The sequence below is a fragment of the Xenopus laevis genome, chromosome 8S (genome assembly GCF_017654675.1).
Source record: "Xenopus laevis strain J_2021 chromosome 8S, Xenopus_laevis_v10.1, whole genome shotgun sequence".
NCBI lineage: Eukaryota > Metazoa > Chordata > Amphibia > Anura > Pipidae > Xenopus > Xenopus laevis.
Genome location: NC_054386.1, coordinates 42,483,843 through 42,503,621, shown reverse-complemented (window position 1 = coordinate 42,503,621; position 19,779 = coordinate 42,483,843). Strand labels below are relative to the sequence as shown.

The window sequence follows — 19,779 nt, the reverse complement described above, 5'->3', positions numbered from 1 at the left end:
AGCATAATCTCAGCACCACTGTGACTGAAATGGGCACATACACTTGGTAATATACTTATATATTATTCTAATTATGATAGGAACTGTTATTTTGGCTGGAGTTCTGTGGCAGTTAAAAGCTTACATTTGTAATGCCTGTTGACTTGATGGTTGCATTCCAAGGGACAGCTACATATGTGGGCAGAGAAAGACCGTTCCTTTGTGTCGGTTGGTGTCAGGCTGCTCAGAGCTAGATATTCAATAGTAATTGTTTCTGCAATGAGAAGCATTGTTTCTTTATTTCTTCACCAGTGTCAGAACAACAGACCACTGACACCATTGTGTGCTCAGATCTTGAGATTACAGAACTACAGAAGAAGCAGATCCCACAGCCATGTAATGTTAACATGGTTTTCTAGTAGACTTAACATATGAAGATCCAAATTACAGAACGATCCAATATCCAGAAGACCCTAGGTCCCGTGCGTTTTGGATAACAGGTCCCATACCTGTATAATATTTACAAGCACCTGGGAAAGCTGACATATATAGTAAAGAATGTTCTTTCTTGCCCATTGCCCCAGAAGTTTGCCTTTATCAATTTACTTCTCTCTGAAGCAATTTACTCTTTTCTGTATCAATAATACTTATTTGTAATACATATGACAGTTCAGTGAGCCTTCAGATGGCACAAAATACAGAAAACAACCTTTTTTATGCATGCTTTTGAAATAACTGTGTTTGATTACTTTGATCCTGTTAAAAGCAGAGCAATGAGTCCAGAGGAAGCACTCATAGATAAGATGTAAATGTGTATAAATGTGTATTTTTATGCACATAAAGTACAATTTCAGTCGCTATGTTTTGAATTTTTTCTCTCTCAGATAATAGAGTACTTTATCCCAACTAAGATAAAGTGAATGCTTATTGGGGTACTGGAGTCAAAATTAGTATACTGGGTTAATTTAATATTTAATTGTTTCAAGGTTTTTTTTTGTAGACTTACGGGGGACTGTAATTAAAATCGCAAAAGAGCAAAAAAGTTCGCACCAATAAGAATAAAAATCCACATCTCGCAATGTAATATTGTTCCTTAAACTGCATTGCGAATTGTAATTGCTCACTCTTAAGAAGTGTTTGAAGGTGTCGTTATATTTTGGAGCAAACATAATGACTTTTTCAGTAAAAAGTTTTATTACATTGACTGCGCATTGGCGAAAACTATTAAATTTGCAAATGGTCTTCCACTGTCGGAAATGGTCGCTAAACAGTTTCAGTGTTCTCAAAAGCTATATTAAATTTCCGTTACCGACTTTTATTACATTCCCCCGTTAAGGTATGGAAATCCAAATTACAGAAAGATTCCTCATCTGGAAAAACCCTGAGCATTTTGAATAATAGGTCCCATACCTGTGTGTGTAGATAGATGGATAGATAGATGATAGATAGATAGATAGATAGATAGATAGATAGATAGATAGATAGATAGATAGAGGGATAAATAAGTAGATAGATAGAGGGATAAGTAGATATATAAATATAGATACAGTGTATAAAAACTTATGTTGCCCTTCTCCAACATCTGCTGTATATTACAACTTAATGAGTGCCATGGCATGTGGAAGGCTTTTGACCTTAATAATGCAATTCCAGGGCTGGCATTTCTTGCTGTTGGGTTATGCTAGGTTTAGAAGTAATTCTGTGGCTGGCTGCACAGACAGGCATGCTGTGAGTCAGCAGTGACATGAGCCAGCTGGTTGCGCCGCACCGGGAACGGATTACATGTGTAGCTCAGTTCTCTGGCTGGATGCAAATCCAATCCCTTTTGCCTGACTGGCATGAGGAAAAGATCCTGATCGGTTCTAAACTGCTCTGCTCACCACTTGCCTGGTGAGAGGCCACAATATGACTAGGATATGGGTTGCGACTTTCTGGAGTGGAATTTGTCTTCTTGCAGGTAGGAAAAGGAGAGGGGGGGCAAGGGTCTAGTTATTTCTGAGCATCGGAATTACTAGAAAAGAGCAACAATCTGCAGGGTGGGTTGTTTGATTATCTGCATATTCTTTCAGAAACTCTTTCCTTCTCAAATTTAAAGATTAACTAGTTTTTTTTTATTAAGGGGCAGGCTTTTACAAAAACTGAATAAACTGGTAGAAAAATACACTTGATTAGAGACCCAAATCAGAGTAAGCCTTTATGCCTTTTAAAGTATAATGTCTAATCTCTGTACCAGTTAACTAACTGCATCTCCCAGAAGTCTCTTTAATTCAAAGTTCTTATGAGTGCGGTTGAGAATTTCATACAGAGTGATCTGCTAAAATTTGATTTAAATGTCATTTTTTTTGGTGATTTATGCATATATATATTATGCCCTTGCCACAAGAAATGTGTTCATTCAGTTTGAATTGAAAATGAAATCTATTTTAAAATAAACTTTGTCGGCAGCAACCAAGTTGCATTAAACTTGCAGCTGATTGAAAGTGTGAGCCATTTTTCAGAAGCAAAATGCTTTGCAGTTTCTTTTGTAAATAAAAACAGGTTGACAGAAGAGTATTACCTATGACTAAACATTAAATATAAAAGGAACACACAAATATTCAGTTAAATTACATTATTTTGTGAGCACAAGTAAATAGACCAGTGCCTCTGACTGTTTTAAAAAAATTGCACGTTTATGAAAGTTTTCAAGTCGTGATTGCTCAATAATTGACATAAGTTTGAGCGGTATCCCTAATAAGATGAAAATTAATGCTAATTAATTGCGCTAATATAGTCACACAGTCTTGGGCACTATCAACCCTTAGGGGCCGATTCACTAACTTCGAGTGAAGGATTCGAAGTTAAAAAACTTCGAATTTCGAAGTTTTTTTTGGGCTACTTCGACCATCGAATGGGCTACTTCGACCTTCGACTACGACTATCGAAGGATTCGAAGTAAAAATCGTTCGACTATTCGACCATTCGATAGTCGAAGTATTGTCTCTTTAAAAAAAACTTCGACCTCCTAGTTCGCCATCTAAAAGCTACCGAAGTCAATGTTAGCCTATGGGGAAAGTCCCCATAGGCTTGGCTAACTTTTTTTGATCGAAGGATATTCCTTCGATCGTTGGATTAAAATCCTTCGAATCGTTCGATTCGAAGGATTTAATCGTTCGATCGAAGGAATTATCCTTCGATCGTTCGATCGAACTATCTGCGCTAAATCCTTCGACTTCGATATTCGACTAGTTCCTAGTCGAATATCAAGGGTTAATTAACCCTCGATATTCGACCCTTAGTGAATCGGCCCCTTAGTGTATGGTCCCTATTACAGTCATACAGTACGCTAGGGTCAATGTACCTGCCCATACATTTTTGGAGGGTTAAAGGAAACTGGATTATCCAGAGGAAACTACGCTGCAAGCATGGGAATAAACTCCCAGGTTTAATTAGGGGGTGATATATTATCTGCTTATTTATTGAAGTCATCTTTTACTAACTGAGACTGCTTCCACTAACAGTTGCTGCTTTTACAGTATGTAGCCAGAAGAAACAAATGTTAGGCAGAAATACTTGCACTTTAGGAAACCATGAAATCTAGATTTAGACATATACAGGTATGGGATCTGTTTTCCAGAATGCTCAGGACCTGGGGTTTCCCCGGATAAGGGATCTTTCCGTAAGTTGGATCTCCATACCTTAGCCTATTTAAAACATTAAATAAACCCAATAGGATTGTTTTGCCTCTAATAATGATTCGTTTTATCTTAGTTTGGATCAGCCACAAGGTACTGTTTTATTATTACAGAGAAGAAGGAAATCTTTTTTAAAAACTTGGATTATTTAGATAAAATTAAGTATATGGGAGACAGCCTTCCCGTAATGCAGAGCTTTCTGGATAAGAGATCCCATACCTATACCAAGCTTCACATCTGACATGGGTCTTTGATTTGTTGTATATCCAAATCCCATCTGTTCATTCTTGGCTGTATAGAAATGGGAACAGCCCGGAGTTAATGTAAATAAAATGCACTGCTTATTAGGTGTAGCAAATGATATTGCTGTTAGTTAAGAAAGAGTCTGACTAAGGCAGCTCACTGTTATGTAAAAACATGGTAGAGGAATGTGTTATACATACAGTATTCCAGCTATTTAAAGGGCAGGCCATTTTAAATAAAAAAATAAATGTGGAATTATGTACTCATGTCATTAGACAGCACTCACATCCTGTTCTTTTGTAAACAACGTAAATACTATTTCTTGTGTTTTTTTTCCTGATCAGTTTAAACCCTGATTCCCTTGCCACATGTCATGGTTATTGGATTACTATAGTAATCTGCAGAAGGCAGAATGAGGACAAATCTTATTAGGGGACAGATTGGCCAAGAAGACATCTGGATTGTATTAGTTGATAATTTCAAAAACTATTCAGCCTGATAATGGGCAAGAGTAGATGCAGTAAACTATGGGTCTTCTGCAGATGGCTACTTATCCAGCTGTAGAATAAACAGGATCTTAAGCATTATACTGTTGATCAAACGTTGTTAAAGTTTAAAACATGGGCCAGTTGCACACACTAAGGGGCAAATTTACTAACCTCGCCAGCGACGACTTCGCTCACATTGCAACACTTCGCCAGGCGTAGATTCTCCAGGACAACGCTAATTCACTAAAATCCGTGGAACGCTGGCAAAGTTGTGCTAGCGTTACTGCAGCAAGCATACTGCGGGAAGTTAAATTTCAATGTACGTATAGGTCGCTGCAAGTACATTACACTACACAAGCCCGGGAAACCTTAATAAAATAAAATAGAGTTGTTATATTGCCCTTCACATGAGCCCAGTGTATAGTTTATGTGCCATATGTTAGGAAATGTAGGGGGGAAGGCGGGTACCCCAGAAAAAATTTAAGATCTTTTGCAACCTATCACCCTGAAAAATTTAGTTGTCAGCTATTTTTTGAGGAAGTCCTATCTACTCTATTGCACTTCGCCTGGTCTGAGGAGGCGAAGGCAAGTCTGGCGCAAGAGGTAACATTCAGTAAAATCCGCATCTTAGTGAATTTGCATCGTTACGCCCCTTCGCCAAAGTGCAAATTCGCCAGGCATTAGGGAGCGAAAGTATTGCTAGAGTCTATTTCCTTTGCTGGCGAATTTTCGGTAGCGTTAGTCACTTCGCCCATTAGTAAATGGCCCTAAATGTTTACAGGGGCGATCAGGGCCGCCATCAGGGGGGGACAGGAGGGAGAGTTGTAGGGGGCCCGAGGGTAAGGGGGGCCCAGCCACGCCGCACTTGATTAGCTGGGCCGACTGCCGACTTCGGGAAGGCAGGGCGGGACCACAAGGGGAGGCATCTTCTGTCCATTACTTTCCCTTATTGGTCACAGAGTTTAAGTCCCGGTTGGGCTGCTCAGGGATAGGATAGCTGAGGTTTGAACTTCCCCTCCAGCTCATCCAATCACCATGCAGCTTTACCGGGACTTGAAATATTGTGACCAATAAGGAAGGAAAATGCTGTCACTGGAAGAAGATGCAGCTACCTATGCTCCCCTCCTCCCTTCTGTAGTTGGCAGCTCACTTACAGCAGGTGGGCTCTGCTAATGAAGTAAGTGCAACATGGCAGCACCCCCCCTAAAGGTAACCCTTTGTGGTCCCTGTTGTGTGGTGGGGCCCTGGGCACTAATTTTTTTTAAACTTCTGGGGGGCAAATTTTTTTACATGGACGTTTAAGGGGGGCCTTGGCCACCAATTTTCTTATAATGGGGGGGGGCTGGCCACCATTTTTTATTTTTTACCATGTGGGGTCCTAGCCACCAATATTTTTTAATGGGGGGCCCTGACCACAAATGTTTTTTTTAATGGGAGGCCGTGACCACAAATGTTTTTTTTAATGGGGGAGCACTGACCACGAATGTTTTTTTAATGGGGGGGTATGACCACAAATGTTTTTTTATGGGGGCCCAGAACACCAATATTTATTTATTATTAACATGTGTGTTGGGGGGTGGACCTGTGGGGTGGGGAGGGCGGACCTGTAGGTGGGGCTTGCGGTGGGCGCAGCCAAGGAAATGTTGTCGTATGGGGCCCTGCGATTTCTGATGGTGGCCCTGGCGGGATCCTCCCATTAAAGCCGCCCCCGGTACTTACCTTTACATCACCGGTGGGGGTCTGGGAAGACGGCGTCGATAGCACAGTGAGAGTAATTGTGCAGTTTAATAACAGATACTCTTAGGGGCATATTTATCAAGGGTCGAATTTCGAATTGAAAAAACTTCAAAATTCGAATTCAAAAAGACCAACCGAAATTAAGTTGTAGTTTTTTTTTGGTTGAATAGGTCAGTTTTCGATCGAAAAGGTCCGTATTTGGCCATATTCGGATCGAAGGAATAGCGCATTCGATCGAATTCGATTCAAAGTTGTCCCCAAAAATAACTTTTTTTCATAGTCCACCATTTGACTCCAAATGGGTTCTAGGAGGTCCCCCAAAAGCTAAAACAGCAATTCGGCAGGTTTTAAATGGCAAATGGTCGAAGTTGAATTTTTAAAAAGACAGTTCATGATAAATTTCGATATTCTAAAGTACACAAAAAATAGCTTAGAATTTGAATTTTTTTCCTTTGAAAATTCACCTCGACCTTTGATAAATCTGGCCCTTAAAGTTACCAGGATAGCCGCCCTGGCAATTTCTTGGGAACTGCTGCCTGAGAAAATATTCTCAATTCATCTTTCCTCGTGGCAAAAACACCCCTGAATTCTTAGCTGGTGAGCTACCAAGGAGACTGCTGAAGCTGGGGGGGGGGGGGGGTTATGGTTCAGCAACAGCCTGCCAATTGAAGAAAGACCAAGTCACTGCCAAAGCACATTTACATAACAAATCAAATGCAAAGTTTTACATAGTTCAACTCATATTACATAAATTGCTGTTATGTTGTTATGACCATAGTCAGAATTTAAGCACTGAACCACTCCGCTTCCATTCCTTTAATCCACCCATTGATTTCAAGTGGCATAGTAGTAGTAGTAATACTGTATTTAAAATCGTGGAATGACTAATTTAGGTTAAGGCCCTTGCAGTTGTTTGTATCCTTACCAGTTTTTTCTGGTAAATGCTTTACAAGAGGACAAAAAGCGCCACAGAGGATCATAGAAACAACAGCGAGAATAATTGGTGTCACTCTCCCATTCCTAGACTTAATGGCGTGACAAACATATCCACCTTGTCTTCCCTGCATGTGTTTGTGTTTCCTCAGCTGAGACAGTAAGTGGGACTGTACAATAATCTGCTGTATAGTAGTTACACCACTGCCTAGATGGCCTCAGTTTGGCATTGTATAGGAAAACAGTGATTTGACTGTTCTGGAATTCAACCATTTGAATGACTGGACTCTCAATAGAGAGTTTTTTTGTGCCACGGACCAGTTTAATTAACACAGTTTTTTCGAGGACCAGGTGGGGTCAGGCTGATGTGTGGGTGCATTTCAGGCTTATCCAAAGACACTGTACAAACAGTATTTTGATCCTTGTCGTGATCAGTAAAAAGTTTCCAGGGCTTTGTGCTGCTGTTGTGGTGACATTGGCACGTCGGGGAGCTGAGATTGCAGGTAATTTGGGCCTTTTTAATTGTTTTTGCAGCTATTATAGACTGAAACCAGAACCAGAGGAGGCCCAGTTTGGCACAGCCGGGCACCGGTCCACGGCCCAGTGGTTGGGGACCCCTTTTTTAGTAGTCCAGTTATTAAAACATAGTACTTATATATTAGAAACAGTTGCTACCCTAGGGCAGTCAGACTAACAGATACTGATATCAAGGGAAAATAGTTACACCTTCATTAATAAGAATGTAGCTGCTTCTTATTTCTTTATGTACAACCTGTAACTGAATAATAAGCTACTTTAAATGGGGCCTGAAATAATTCCAGATTCTGTTCTTTTGTGTTAGTCGATCAAAATGAACTTGACTTACACTGTAAAAATTATTTACATTTTGTTTCCTTCAGTCTGGGAATTCACAATCACAGCAAGTAGGCAGGTTCCATCTTGTAAATACCGTTACTGATGAAAACTTTGCATCATACCAAAATCTTATTTATGTGCCAGAATGGGGGACTCAAAGCCCATGCCCACAAATATAGGCAGTGAGGAGGAAGGGGAGAATGTGCGGAGGTCAGTGACATCAAGGAAGAGCAGAATGGAAAGTGAAAGTAATTGCCTGCCCTGCCTCTATGCCTGAAGATTTTTAAAATAGCGTTATAACATACAGTATATGGTTAAATTAAAGGGGCTGTTCTTCTTTTTTTTTTTTTTTTCGTTTTCATAAGTATACAGAAAGCAAAAGAAGGCACGGTTAATGCAATGACATTTGGTGGGGTAACAACTTGTTACAATACACAATATTATCGGAGATATACATCACATTATTATTTTAACATATTATCATTACTTTGTCATATCTACGATTGTAAGAATTTTCCGTGCTGTGAAAGAAGGAAATCAAGAAACAGAATAGTCAGAAAGGAAATAAAGAAAAAAAAAGAAAAGAATAAAGTATCTCAACAAAAGTAACAACCAGTCTCAGTAAATTTGTATCCATAGGGGTAATGACAATATTAGGACATAAATATCATACTGCAATCCCTCTATACTGGATCCATAGGTTCCAGATCTTATGAAAATGATCCATTCCACCACTAGCTACCATAGTGAGTTTCTCCATCACCATATAATTATCCACTCTAGATTTAACAAGTTGTAAGTCAAGAGAAGGTGTTTTCCATGCCTTAGCAATGGTTTGCTTGGAGGAGGAAAAAATTCTACAAATTCTACAAATTAGCTTTTTTCCATATTTATTGCATCCTGTCACTCTACCATGTAGTACAGCTTCTGCAGGTGTTTTGCTTAAGTTTAACCCTGTAACACTAGCAACAATTGGGGGCTGTTCATCTTTAAATTAACTTTTACTATGATGTAGAGAGTGATATTCTGGGACAATTTGCAATTGGTTTTAATTTTTTATTATTTGTGGTTTTTGAGTGAGTTATTTAGCTTTTTTTTTTTTTTTAAATCTGTTCAACCACCAATTTTACTAACTCACCATTTCCCCTCTCTGATCACAATATGCTCACATTTCAACTCTCACTAACTCCCTCCTCACCCCCTGCTATTCCCCAAACACGTACTTACCATCACTTGCAAGCTGTAGATGTGTCACATCTCTCTTCTTCCTTTGATTCTCTTCACTCCAATATCTCAGACATCTCATGTCCTAATGTGGCTACCTCTGTCTACTATAGTACTCTCACCACTGCCCTAAATGAGCTTGCTCCTATAAAAACTAAACGTTCTAAACCCAAACCACTTCAACCTTGGCATACTGCTCATACAAAAGCGCTCCAAAGACATTCACGTGCACTTGAGCATCGCTGGCGCAAATCCCGGTCAGAATCAGACTTTTGGAGCTACAAATCTGCCCTGCGCTCCTATAACACCAGCCTCTTCCAAGCCAAACAAACATACTTTACTTCACTCGTTAACTCCCTTTCTAAAAAACCAGAACAACTTTTCTCCACCTTTAACACTCTCCTTTCCCCTTCTCCACCCCCTCCATGCACATCTGTCTCTGCTCAAGATATTGCTGAGCACTTCAAAAACAGAATTGACACTATCAGAAGGGACATTACACTACTCAACCCCCCTAGACTTCCACCACCCTCCCTCCACACTCCCCAGTGTCTCCTGTGCTCCTTCACCCCTGTCACTGATGAGGAAGTCTCAAGGCTTCTGGCCTCTTCTCACCTTACCACCTGCCCGCTTGATCCAGTTCCCTCAAAACTTCTCCGCAATACCAATCCTTGTCTAATCAAAGCCTTAACTCACCTATTTAATCTTTCGCTCTCAACTGGACTGTTTCCTTCTCAACTAAAACATGCTCTTGTCACCCTCATTCTGAAAAAACCCTCTCTTGATCCCTCCAATCTTGATAACCTCCGACCTATCTCTCTGCTACCTTTCATCTCTAAACTACTTGAGCGCCTAGTCTACAACCGACTAACCTCATTCCTCTCTGACAATAACCTACTGGACCCCCTACAATCTGGTTTTAAGCCACAACACTCCACGGAAACTGCCCTGACTCGACTAACTAATGACCTTTTAACCGCTAAAGCCAACAATCATTTCTCACTACTAATACTGCTTGATCTCTCGGCCGCATTTGACACTGTAGATCACCCTCTCCTCCTCCAGTCCCTCCAGTCGCTTGGCCTTCGTGACACAGCCCTGTCCTGGTTCTCTTCTTACATCACCAATCGTTCCTTCAGTGTCTCCTACAATGGAGTATCATCCTCTCCCCTACCTCTTTCTGTTGGAGTTCCTCAAGGCTCTGTCCTGGGACCATTACTATTCTCCCTCTATACTTCCTCCCTCGGCAAATTAATAAATTCGTATGGTTTCCACTACCACCTCTATGCTGACGATACTCAGATCTATCTCTCATCTCCTGATCTCAACCCAGAACTCCTAACTCGCGTCTCCTCCTGCCTGTCCGCTATCTCTGCCTGGATGTCGCAACGCTACCTTAAATTAAACCTCTCTAAAACTGAAATGGTTCTCTTTCCTCCAACTAACACCAGCAACATCCCGGAAGTATCCATCATAGTTAACAATTCCACTATCACCCCCTCTCCCCAGGCCCGGTGCCTTGGGGTTATCCTAGATTCTGCCCTGTCATTCACTCCTCATATCCAGTCACTTATTAAATCATGTCACTTCCACCTAAGGAACATATCCAAAATACGATCATTTATCACCCAAGACGCTGCCAAAATTCGAATTCACTCTCTCATCATATCGCGTCTAGACTACTGTAACTCTCTTTTAATTGGCCTCCCCCTCCAGAGACTGTCACCTCTCCAGTCCATAATGAACACTGCTGCGAGGCTCATACACCTCAGCAACCGCTCCTCCTCTGCCTCGCCATTCTGTCAATCCCTGCACTGGCTTCCGTTACCTTTCAGAATCAAATTCAAATTAATGACACTGACTTTCAAAGCACTTCATAACTCTGCCCCACCCTACATCTCTGAACTCATCTCTATATACTCACCCAATCGCTTACTACGCTCCTTTACTGACCTGCTACTCAACTCTTCTCTCATTACCTCCTCACATGCTCGCATTCAAGACTTTGCAAGGGCTGCACCCCTCCTCTGGAACTCTCTCCCACGGTCTGTCCGACTTTCTCCCAACCTTTCTGCTTTCAAGAAATCTCTGAAAACGCACTTCTTTCGTGAAGCCTACCCTCACTCTGCTTAACTACCAAACGCAACACCACATACAGTACCACATTTCTCACCCACTTAATTCGATCTTGCCCACTCCCACACCTTGTGTATTACTCCCTTCCCTTTAGACTGTATGCCTATGCATAGGGCCTTCCTCACCTTTTTGTACCTGTATTGATTGTGATGTTTGTTACTCCATATGTTCTATGTATGTAATTCATGTGATTTAGTTGTATAATCACATTTACTTTACAGTGCTACGCAATATGTTGGTGCTATATAAATACATGTTAATAATAATAATTTATAATTGTTTTTCAACAAAACAAAACAAAAATACAATCAAAGCAAAATCATAAGTAAATCCAAAGAAAACAAAGAAAAATGCCAAAAAGTACAGAAATCATAGCAATGGTCGGACAATGGTTAGGAAAGGAATCCAGATCCTTTTTTTGTTTTTTTTTCCCATAGAAGATAAAATAATCACAAGCATTGCAGAATATTGTCTAACACAAGACCAATTAGGGTGAGAACATAGTATAACTGCAGGACCTTAAGCTATCGGAGCTACTGTATCAGACTTATAGGGGAAGGAAACCTAGTTGGCGCAAAAACCCTCCCCCCCTCCCGTGTGTTGCCCACGGGCGAAATGCTCCTACTGCGCATGCGCCAAAACGCCATTCAAAGCAGGAAGAAGATCGCATGGAAGAAGATGTTGTCTGTGAACTCCCTGGACTGGACCTGCGCAGAAGGGTAAGTAACAAGTTAGGGGCATTTGCCCAGTGGGAAGGGTAGGCCAGGGGGGAGGAGGGAGGGTGGGCAACACACGGGAGGGGGGGGAGGGCTTTTGCGCCGACTAGGTTTCCTTCCCCTTTATAGGAGACCCAAGGGGCCCAAATTTCTGAGTGAATATCCAGAGTATCCTCCAAGAGAGCTGTAAGTGCATATTTTGTATGTAATCAAGCCTCTGGTAGAATTGTAGGAGAGAGAGTTTAGGGGCAACCCAATTCAGAGCTATAACCCATCTAGCTGCCGCTATTATTTGATACATAAGTTTCCTATGAGTGATCGATAGAGATCGGTGTGGCAGGCAAAACAATGCCTCATCTAGAACTGGTAAAATCGTACTACCAAAGATTCGGTTATATAGCTTTTTATCCAGCAGCTCTTCAATTTGCATCTTAACCAATCTGGTAACTAGGGTCCAAATTACCCTAGCAACCATGCATTGATTTGAATAAGAGACTGGAATATGAATAGGATAGAGCCTGATTAGAAGGATCAGTAATAAAAAGTAGCAATAACAATACATTTGTAGCCTTACACAGCATTTATTTTTTAGAAGGGGTCAGTGACCCCCATTTGAAAACTGGAAAGAGTCAGAAGGAAAAAGGCAAATAACTATAAAACTATAAAAAATAAATTATGAAAACCAATTGTAAAGTCGCTTAGAATTGGCCGTTCTATAACATAATTACAATTCCTTAAAGGTGAACCACTCCTTTAATAAAAAATAAGGGTTTAATTACTTTTTTAAAATTACTTTTATTATACAGCTGTCTGTCCCCTTTAAGTATATTAGTATCCTGTATTTCTCGCATCTTGTTGTATCCTTGTTCATAGTGTTGTGCCTCCTACTGCAAAAACATATCCTATGTACTGTTGTATAAAAGGCAAATAAACTTGATTTGATTATCTTTTAGGTGTTGGCTGTTCTATAAACATCGATGAGTGTGAGGACAACCCATGTAAGAATGGAGCAAGCTGTGAAGATGGAGTTGCTGACTATTTCTGCGTTTGTCGACCAGAAGCCCAGGATGGGACAATATGGGGTGGTAAAAACTGTTCTGTAAAGTTGGTTGGATGCTTAGAGCACAGCTGCCAGAACAGGGCTGAGTGCATCCCTTTATATAATGAAGAAAAGCACAGTTATACCTGCAAATGCCAACCAGGGTTTGCTGGGGAAAATTGTTCAATCCCAACAACATTTTCATTCTTGGCCCAGGGGTACATTATGTATGATTTACTCTTAAGTAATGAATCGTACTTAAGCAATGTGTCGGTGAGATTTAGAACAACATTACCTGACATGGTCCTGATGTACCGAGGAGATGAAGATAGCTTTCTCATACTTGAACTTTATAATGGATTTCTGTACATACGGCTTAAAGGAAATGGAAGGTTATTTCAGTTGGTTATTGATAATCACAAGGTGAACGATGGTTACTGGCACAATGTGGAGGTTGACATTATATCTAATTCATTTTTGAAGTTCCGTCTTTTTCATAATGGTTGCAGGAATGGATTGTGTTCCAGAAAGCAGCCACTCACTGAAGGATTTAATCCTTACCTTCCAGAATCCTTCAGTTTAGTGTATATCGGAGGACTTGTTCAAGAGGCCTTAATCAAAAACACTTTGAGCCAGCAAAACTTCACTGGCTGCTTGGAGGACTTGGTTGTTGACTTGTTTCCTCAGCTGCCACACAATGTTAGCAGTGATCGGTCCTTTGGAATGGAACCTGGGTGCAGGAAGGTGGAGTTGTGCCATCCAAACCCATGTCACAATGGAGCAAACTGCATTGATCTCTGGTCCAACTTTACATGTGACTGCATCAGACCCTATAAAGGTCCCACCTGTATGCAGGGTAAGTGTTTATATCTTTAAATGTTATAACTATTCAGCCTTAGCGGCGTTCAAGCTGAATTCATGATGAACACACTAACTTCTGCTTGCTGTATCCAGTAACTATCCTTGTCCTATACATGAGGAGCAGTTGTCCAATATAACATTGTGATGAAAATGGGCTGGCTGCATATTCATTATATGACTAGTGATGGGTGAATAAATTCACCCATTCACTTCAATGAGTTTCACGAACAGCACAGATTCGCCCATCACTATATAGGAGTGCTTTTGAATTGCTGGTACTTGGTTCATTGTTATTTAAAGAGATATGAAAAGCACAAGATTTCTAGCCTTTGCCCCCAGGGCCTCGAAAATGACCTCTCTCTGTTTTAACTTTTAGAGCAGGAGTGATTTGACATTTTGAATGATACGGAAATTGAGTTTTGTAATGCACAATTTGTTAAATTCAAAAAGTTTTAGAAAAGCAATAACTGTAAAAAAAAAAAAAAAGATGAATCCAATGCAGCTATACAACCATGAGCAGATAAATACTAGAGTGTGAAGTTCAAAGATCCGTTGGCTTCATATATGCATTGACCACAAGCATCTTTCTACTTTGTTTGTGTAGAGTATATAGCAGGAACATTCTTCAGGGAAGGAACGCCAAGCCACACATACTTTGAACTCAATCAAGATTTAGGAATGTCTTTCAATGTCTCTGCTTTTATCAGAACCTTGAAACCAGATGGACTTCTACTGCAAATCAGCCACAGAGAAATACCTTACTTCAGCATCTACCTGAATAATAGCTGGGTCCACATCGAGACACTATCTGCACAACCTCTTGTTTTTAAGAAGAAACTCAGTGATGGCATGAAGTACTTTATAAGTATTTCTGTCAGGGAAGGGAATGTTACAGTCACTGAACCTCAACAGGAACTTTACCTGGGAAAGGTGCCACCTGTCACCATTACTAAAGGAGATGCAGTCTATGTGGGTGGGTTGGCTACAGCAGACAATACCACGTTTTGGGGAGGGTTTTTTAAAGGATGTCTTCAAGATGTAAGGATTAACAATTATCACTTGGAGTTCTTCCCTACAGAGGAGATAAATGTACAAGAAACCTTATACCTTGGGGACAACACCAATGTCACTCAAAATTGCGTCTCTGATGATATTTGTCGCGTGAGTATGATTAGTTAGAACATTTTGAGCACATTACATGCAAAGCTTGTCTGTATGAAGGAAACTTGATGTAAAATGAATTCAGTGATAAATGCTCAAACAGTCCTAACCCACACACAGCACATTTGTAAACTGGACTCCTATGTTTCAACCTTGGATATTTCCATTCTGGTATACAGTCTTGATTTACAAGACAATTCCAATAGTTGTTTCAGTCCAGGTACAAATATACGGACTCTGAATCTTCTCCAGCTTGAACAACCCCAACTTGGCCAGTCTTTCCTCATAGCTAAGATTCCCCATACCTTTTACCAGCTTAGTTGCCCTTCTCTATACCCTCTCTAATTGAATAATGTCCTGTTTGAGCACTGGAGACCAAAACTGGACAGCATATTCTAGATGGGGCCTTATCAGTGCTCTGTAAAGTGGAAGAATGGCCCCCTCTTCCAGTGAATCAATGCCCCTTTTAATAGAAACTTTATTTGACCTTAATGCTGCTGACTGGCAATCACTTTGAGAAACTGTGAGCAAGTTCCTCTACTCATTTACATTTTCGGCAACTGATTGTTTCATAAAAGTGGTTTTTAGAGTTTAACAAAGTGATATTCATTTTATAGGTTGAAATTAACGGATAATGTCATGGGGAAAAATTCGTTTTTTCAAAAGCATCACCAGTTAATAGTGCTATTCCAGCAAAATTCTGCACTGAAATCAGTTTCTCAAAAAAGCAAACCAATTTTTTTCTATTTAATTTTGAAATCTGATATGGGGCTCGACATATTGTCAGTTTCCCAGCTGCCTGATAAACTTCAGCCTCTCTTTACTGCTGTACTGCAAGTTAGAGTGATATCACCCCTCCCTTTCCCCCCCAGCAGCAGCATAACAACAGAATAATGGGAAGGTAACCAGATAGCAGCTCCTTAAAGCTGGCCATAGACACACAGATCAGTGTGTGTGGAGAGTGCGGACAGCTTTCGGCCGTCCGGCAGAGATCGGTCGTTTGGTCAGGTTTGATTTTGACCCGACCGATCCTGCCGGAGCCCATTGCGCATCATAATCGGATCCTTCAGCCATATGGCCGAACAATCAGATTACCCCCGATATAGCCATGCTCGTTAATGGCATATCGGGGAAAGATCCGCTCGTTTGGCGATGTTGCCAAACGAGCGGATCTTTGCGTCTATGGCCACCTTTACACAAGATAACAGCTGCCTCAATAGTACTCAATAGTAACATCCATGTCACACTGCAACACATTCAGTTACATTGAGTAGGCAAAACAACAGCCTGCCAGAAAGCAGTTCCATAAAGTGCTGACTTTTTCTGAAAGCACATGACCAGGCAAAATGACCTGAGATGGCTGCCTACACATCAATATTACAACTAAAAAAAGATACACTTGCTGGTTCAGAAATTACATTTTATATTGTAGAGTGAATTATTTGCAGTGTTAACAATGTAATTTAGAAATAAAAACGACATAATAAAAATCATGACAGAATCCCTTTAACATAAAGGGACACCAAACCTAAAGAAATAAATTGATACATGCAGGTATGAGATCCCCTATCTGGAAACCCATTACAAGCATGGGATCCGTTATCCGGAAACCATTATCCACTGAATAATGGAAAAGGCTGACTTCCATAGACTCCATTTTATCCAAATAATCCAAGTTTTTTAAAATGATTTCCTTTTTCTCTGTAATAATAAAAGAGTACCTTGTACTTGATCCAAACTAAGTTATACTTAATCCTTATTGGAAGCAAAACCAGCCTTTTGGGTTTATTTAATGTTTAGATGATTTTCTAGTAGATTTAATGTTTGAAGATCCAAATTATGAAAAGATCCATTATCCAGAACACCCCAAGTCCTGAGCATTCTGGATAACAGGTCCCATACCTGTACCCAGAAAGCACCAAATTGTAGGAAAGGCCATCTCCCATATAGTCTATTTAAAGCAAATAATTCTATTTTTTTTTTTAAAGGAAAACTATACCCCCGAACAATGCAGGTCTCTATAAACAGATATGGAGTAAAACAGCTCATGTGTAAAGCCCTGCTTCATGTAAATAAACCATTTTCATAATAATATAATTTTTTAGTAGTATGTGCCATGGGGTTATTATAAATAGAAAATTGCCATTTTAAAAAATAAGGGCCTCCCCTTGGGATCGTACGATTCAGGGTGCACACAAACAAACCACATGTTAGGTCACATGAGCCAATTAACAGACAGAGTTCTGTCTTTTGCTTCCACACTTCTTCCTGTTACAGTTAGAGTTGTAGTATTTCTGGTCAGGTGACCTCTGAGGCAGCACACAGACCATCACAAAATGGTGGTTCGAGGCAAGAGATGTGAAAGGGCAATATTTACTTAAATATATATACCAGTTTGGTAAGATTCTTTAACATGTCACTTAACTTGATATAAACTATCTGTTGCTTAAGTATTCATTTTGGGGGTATAGTTTTCCTTTAAATGATTTTCTTTTATCCATAATAATAAAAAAACAGTTCCTTTTTAACTTGATCTCAACTAAGCTGCATATGAATTCATTGATGACAAGACTATCCTATTGTGTTTATTTCATATCTATATGATTATGGAGAGATATCTTGTCTGGAACATCCCCTGGTCCCAAGTATTCTGATAGATCCCATAACAATATTAATAGCATATAACTATAGCATAACTAATGTGCATAAATATCTGGGAGCTTATAGAAAACAAATACAGCTTTGATCACAGATTGCGTTCTTTTCTTAATTTCCATGCCTAAGCTTACTAAATAATATTGGCGTTCGCATTTCTGAGTATAACACAGGGGTTCTGAAAATGTAAGATTGGGAAAGCAGGATTTTAAACAACATTAAACCTTTGCCTGTCAATTCCCATACATATAGAGCCCATACATATACAGGCATGCAGTTATACTACAAAAAAAACTTATGTAGCCAAACACTTTTACGAAGTGCCCTTCACCTACCAAAAAAAAGCAGCCAGTTGAAGGAGAGTGTTATTCTCAGAGACAATTTGCAATTTCTTTTTATTTTTTATTATTTGTGGTTTTTGAGTTATTTAGCTTTTTATTCAGCAGCTCTCCAGTTTGCATATTTAGCATCTGGTTGCTAGGGTCCAAATTACCCTAGTGTTAGATCTGCTCTATTGAGAGGAGAGGCCTCAATAGAAAGATGAGTAATAAAAAGTTGCAATAACCATAAATTTGTAGCCCTACCGAACATTTGTTTTATTAGGGGTCAGTGACCCCCATTTGAAAGCTGGAAATAGAAGGCTAATAATTAAAAAAAACGATAAAATAAATAAATAAATAATGAAGGCCAATTGAAAAGTTGCTTAGAATTGGCCATTCTATAACATACTAAAACTAAATCATGAACCCACCCCTTTAAATATTTAGTTAACAATGCTTGCCACTGTATTGGCCTGTATCAGACCTTCTTAAAATGTAAGTTTGTTGACCTTCATTTCTGCTAATCACAGGTAGAAACATACTGTAACTCAAATCAACCCCTGGCCTGATGTCCTCTCAGAGGGGATTTTATGTGTGTTCTGGTTTATGAGATGCAGCTCACTTACATCAATAAATATACCCTGCAGGTGAACCATATTTAACCTATGGAAACGGAGAAATCAACTTTTTATTGGGAAGGGAGACAACAATTGTCATAGTCACTAGAGGTTTAGTTGCCTTTGTGTGATGATACAAAGTGACAGTGAAAACATGACATTTGGAATGAGAGAACCAAAGCACATAGCTGCTGAACTAACATTATTGTGTGTGTTCATCTGTTCTTACAGCAAGGCCCATGCAGAAATAACGGAAACTGCTCGGTAACCTGGAATGACTTTGTTTGCAGCTGCCCATCCAACTTCACTGGAAAAAGATGCGAGGAGCCGGTTTGGTGTGAACGGTCTCCCTGCTCGCTAGACTCTACCTGCGTGGATGTTCCCAAAGGATTTGTGTGTACGGAACTTTTGTATTATTATTTCATTATTATTTATAAAGCACCAACATATTCCATGGGGCTGTATAGTAGGTGGGTGTATACATCGAACAAAATCAAGCGTATATATACTCCCAAAGGGATATGTATAAGAAGAGATCAGCGCCTGTGGCAACAGAAATTAAAAACAAGCATATCGTAATACGTTCATAATATGGGATATCACCCTGTGCATACACTAGATGTTAAATAGGTGTATTCTCCCCTTTTCCCTTCAGGTGACTGTTAATGGGGGGGATAAATTAGCGATAGAGGTGAAGAAAAGACGATGCCATTCCTGTAAACCGAAATATATTCCAGGGGTGAAGCGCCTCCACCTTCTATGCAAAATGCCTACTTACAAACCACTGTTGTGGTGTTATGCATATAACGAGAAGCCCTTTCTGGGTTCGCCGCTCCTTCCAGGTCCCAAGCCAGGAATAAAACCAGTGATAGTGTAATACCGTTTTTTATTAAAAACTAATTAAAATCAATTAAAAAAATTTTACACTCACATTTACCCTGACGGGTTTTGCGCATTCAGTCCAATAAAAAGTTTGTGTGGGGTCCCAAGGGGTAGTCCTGTCTGCTCACTCCAGACTCCCTCATGGTGCCTTGCTTCTGTTACCAGGGAAGTTACCAGGTATCGCTAATTTATCCCCCCATTAACAGTCAGTCACCTGAAGGGAAAAGGGGAGAATACACCTATTTAACATCTAGTGTAT

The 19,779-nt window shown here is 40.0% G+C and overlaps 1 protein-coding gene across 4 annotated transcripts in view; it reads left to right on the top strand.

Annotated features, from left to right (window-relative positions):
- crb2.S (crumbs 2, cell polarity complex component S homeolog) overlaps positions 1 to 19,779 on the top strand; it is an 80,842-nt gene that overhangs the window by 45,793 nt on the left and 15,270 nt on the right. For 3 of the 4 annotated variants that reach the window (XM_041574055.1, XM_018231822.2, XM_018231821.2), the window contains exons 7-9: positions 12,939 to 13,880; positions 14,490 to 15,046; positions 18,870 to 19,035. In XM_041574055.1, the coding sequence (XP_041429989.1) occupies positions 12,939 to 13,880; positions 14,490 to 15,046; positions 18,870 to 19,035 (1,665 nt within the window). 4 annotated transcript variants of the gene reach the window in all.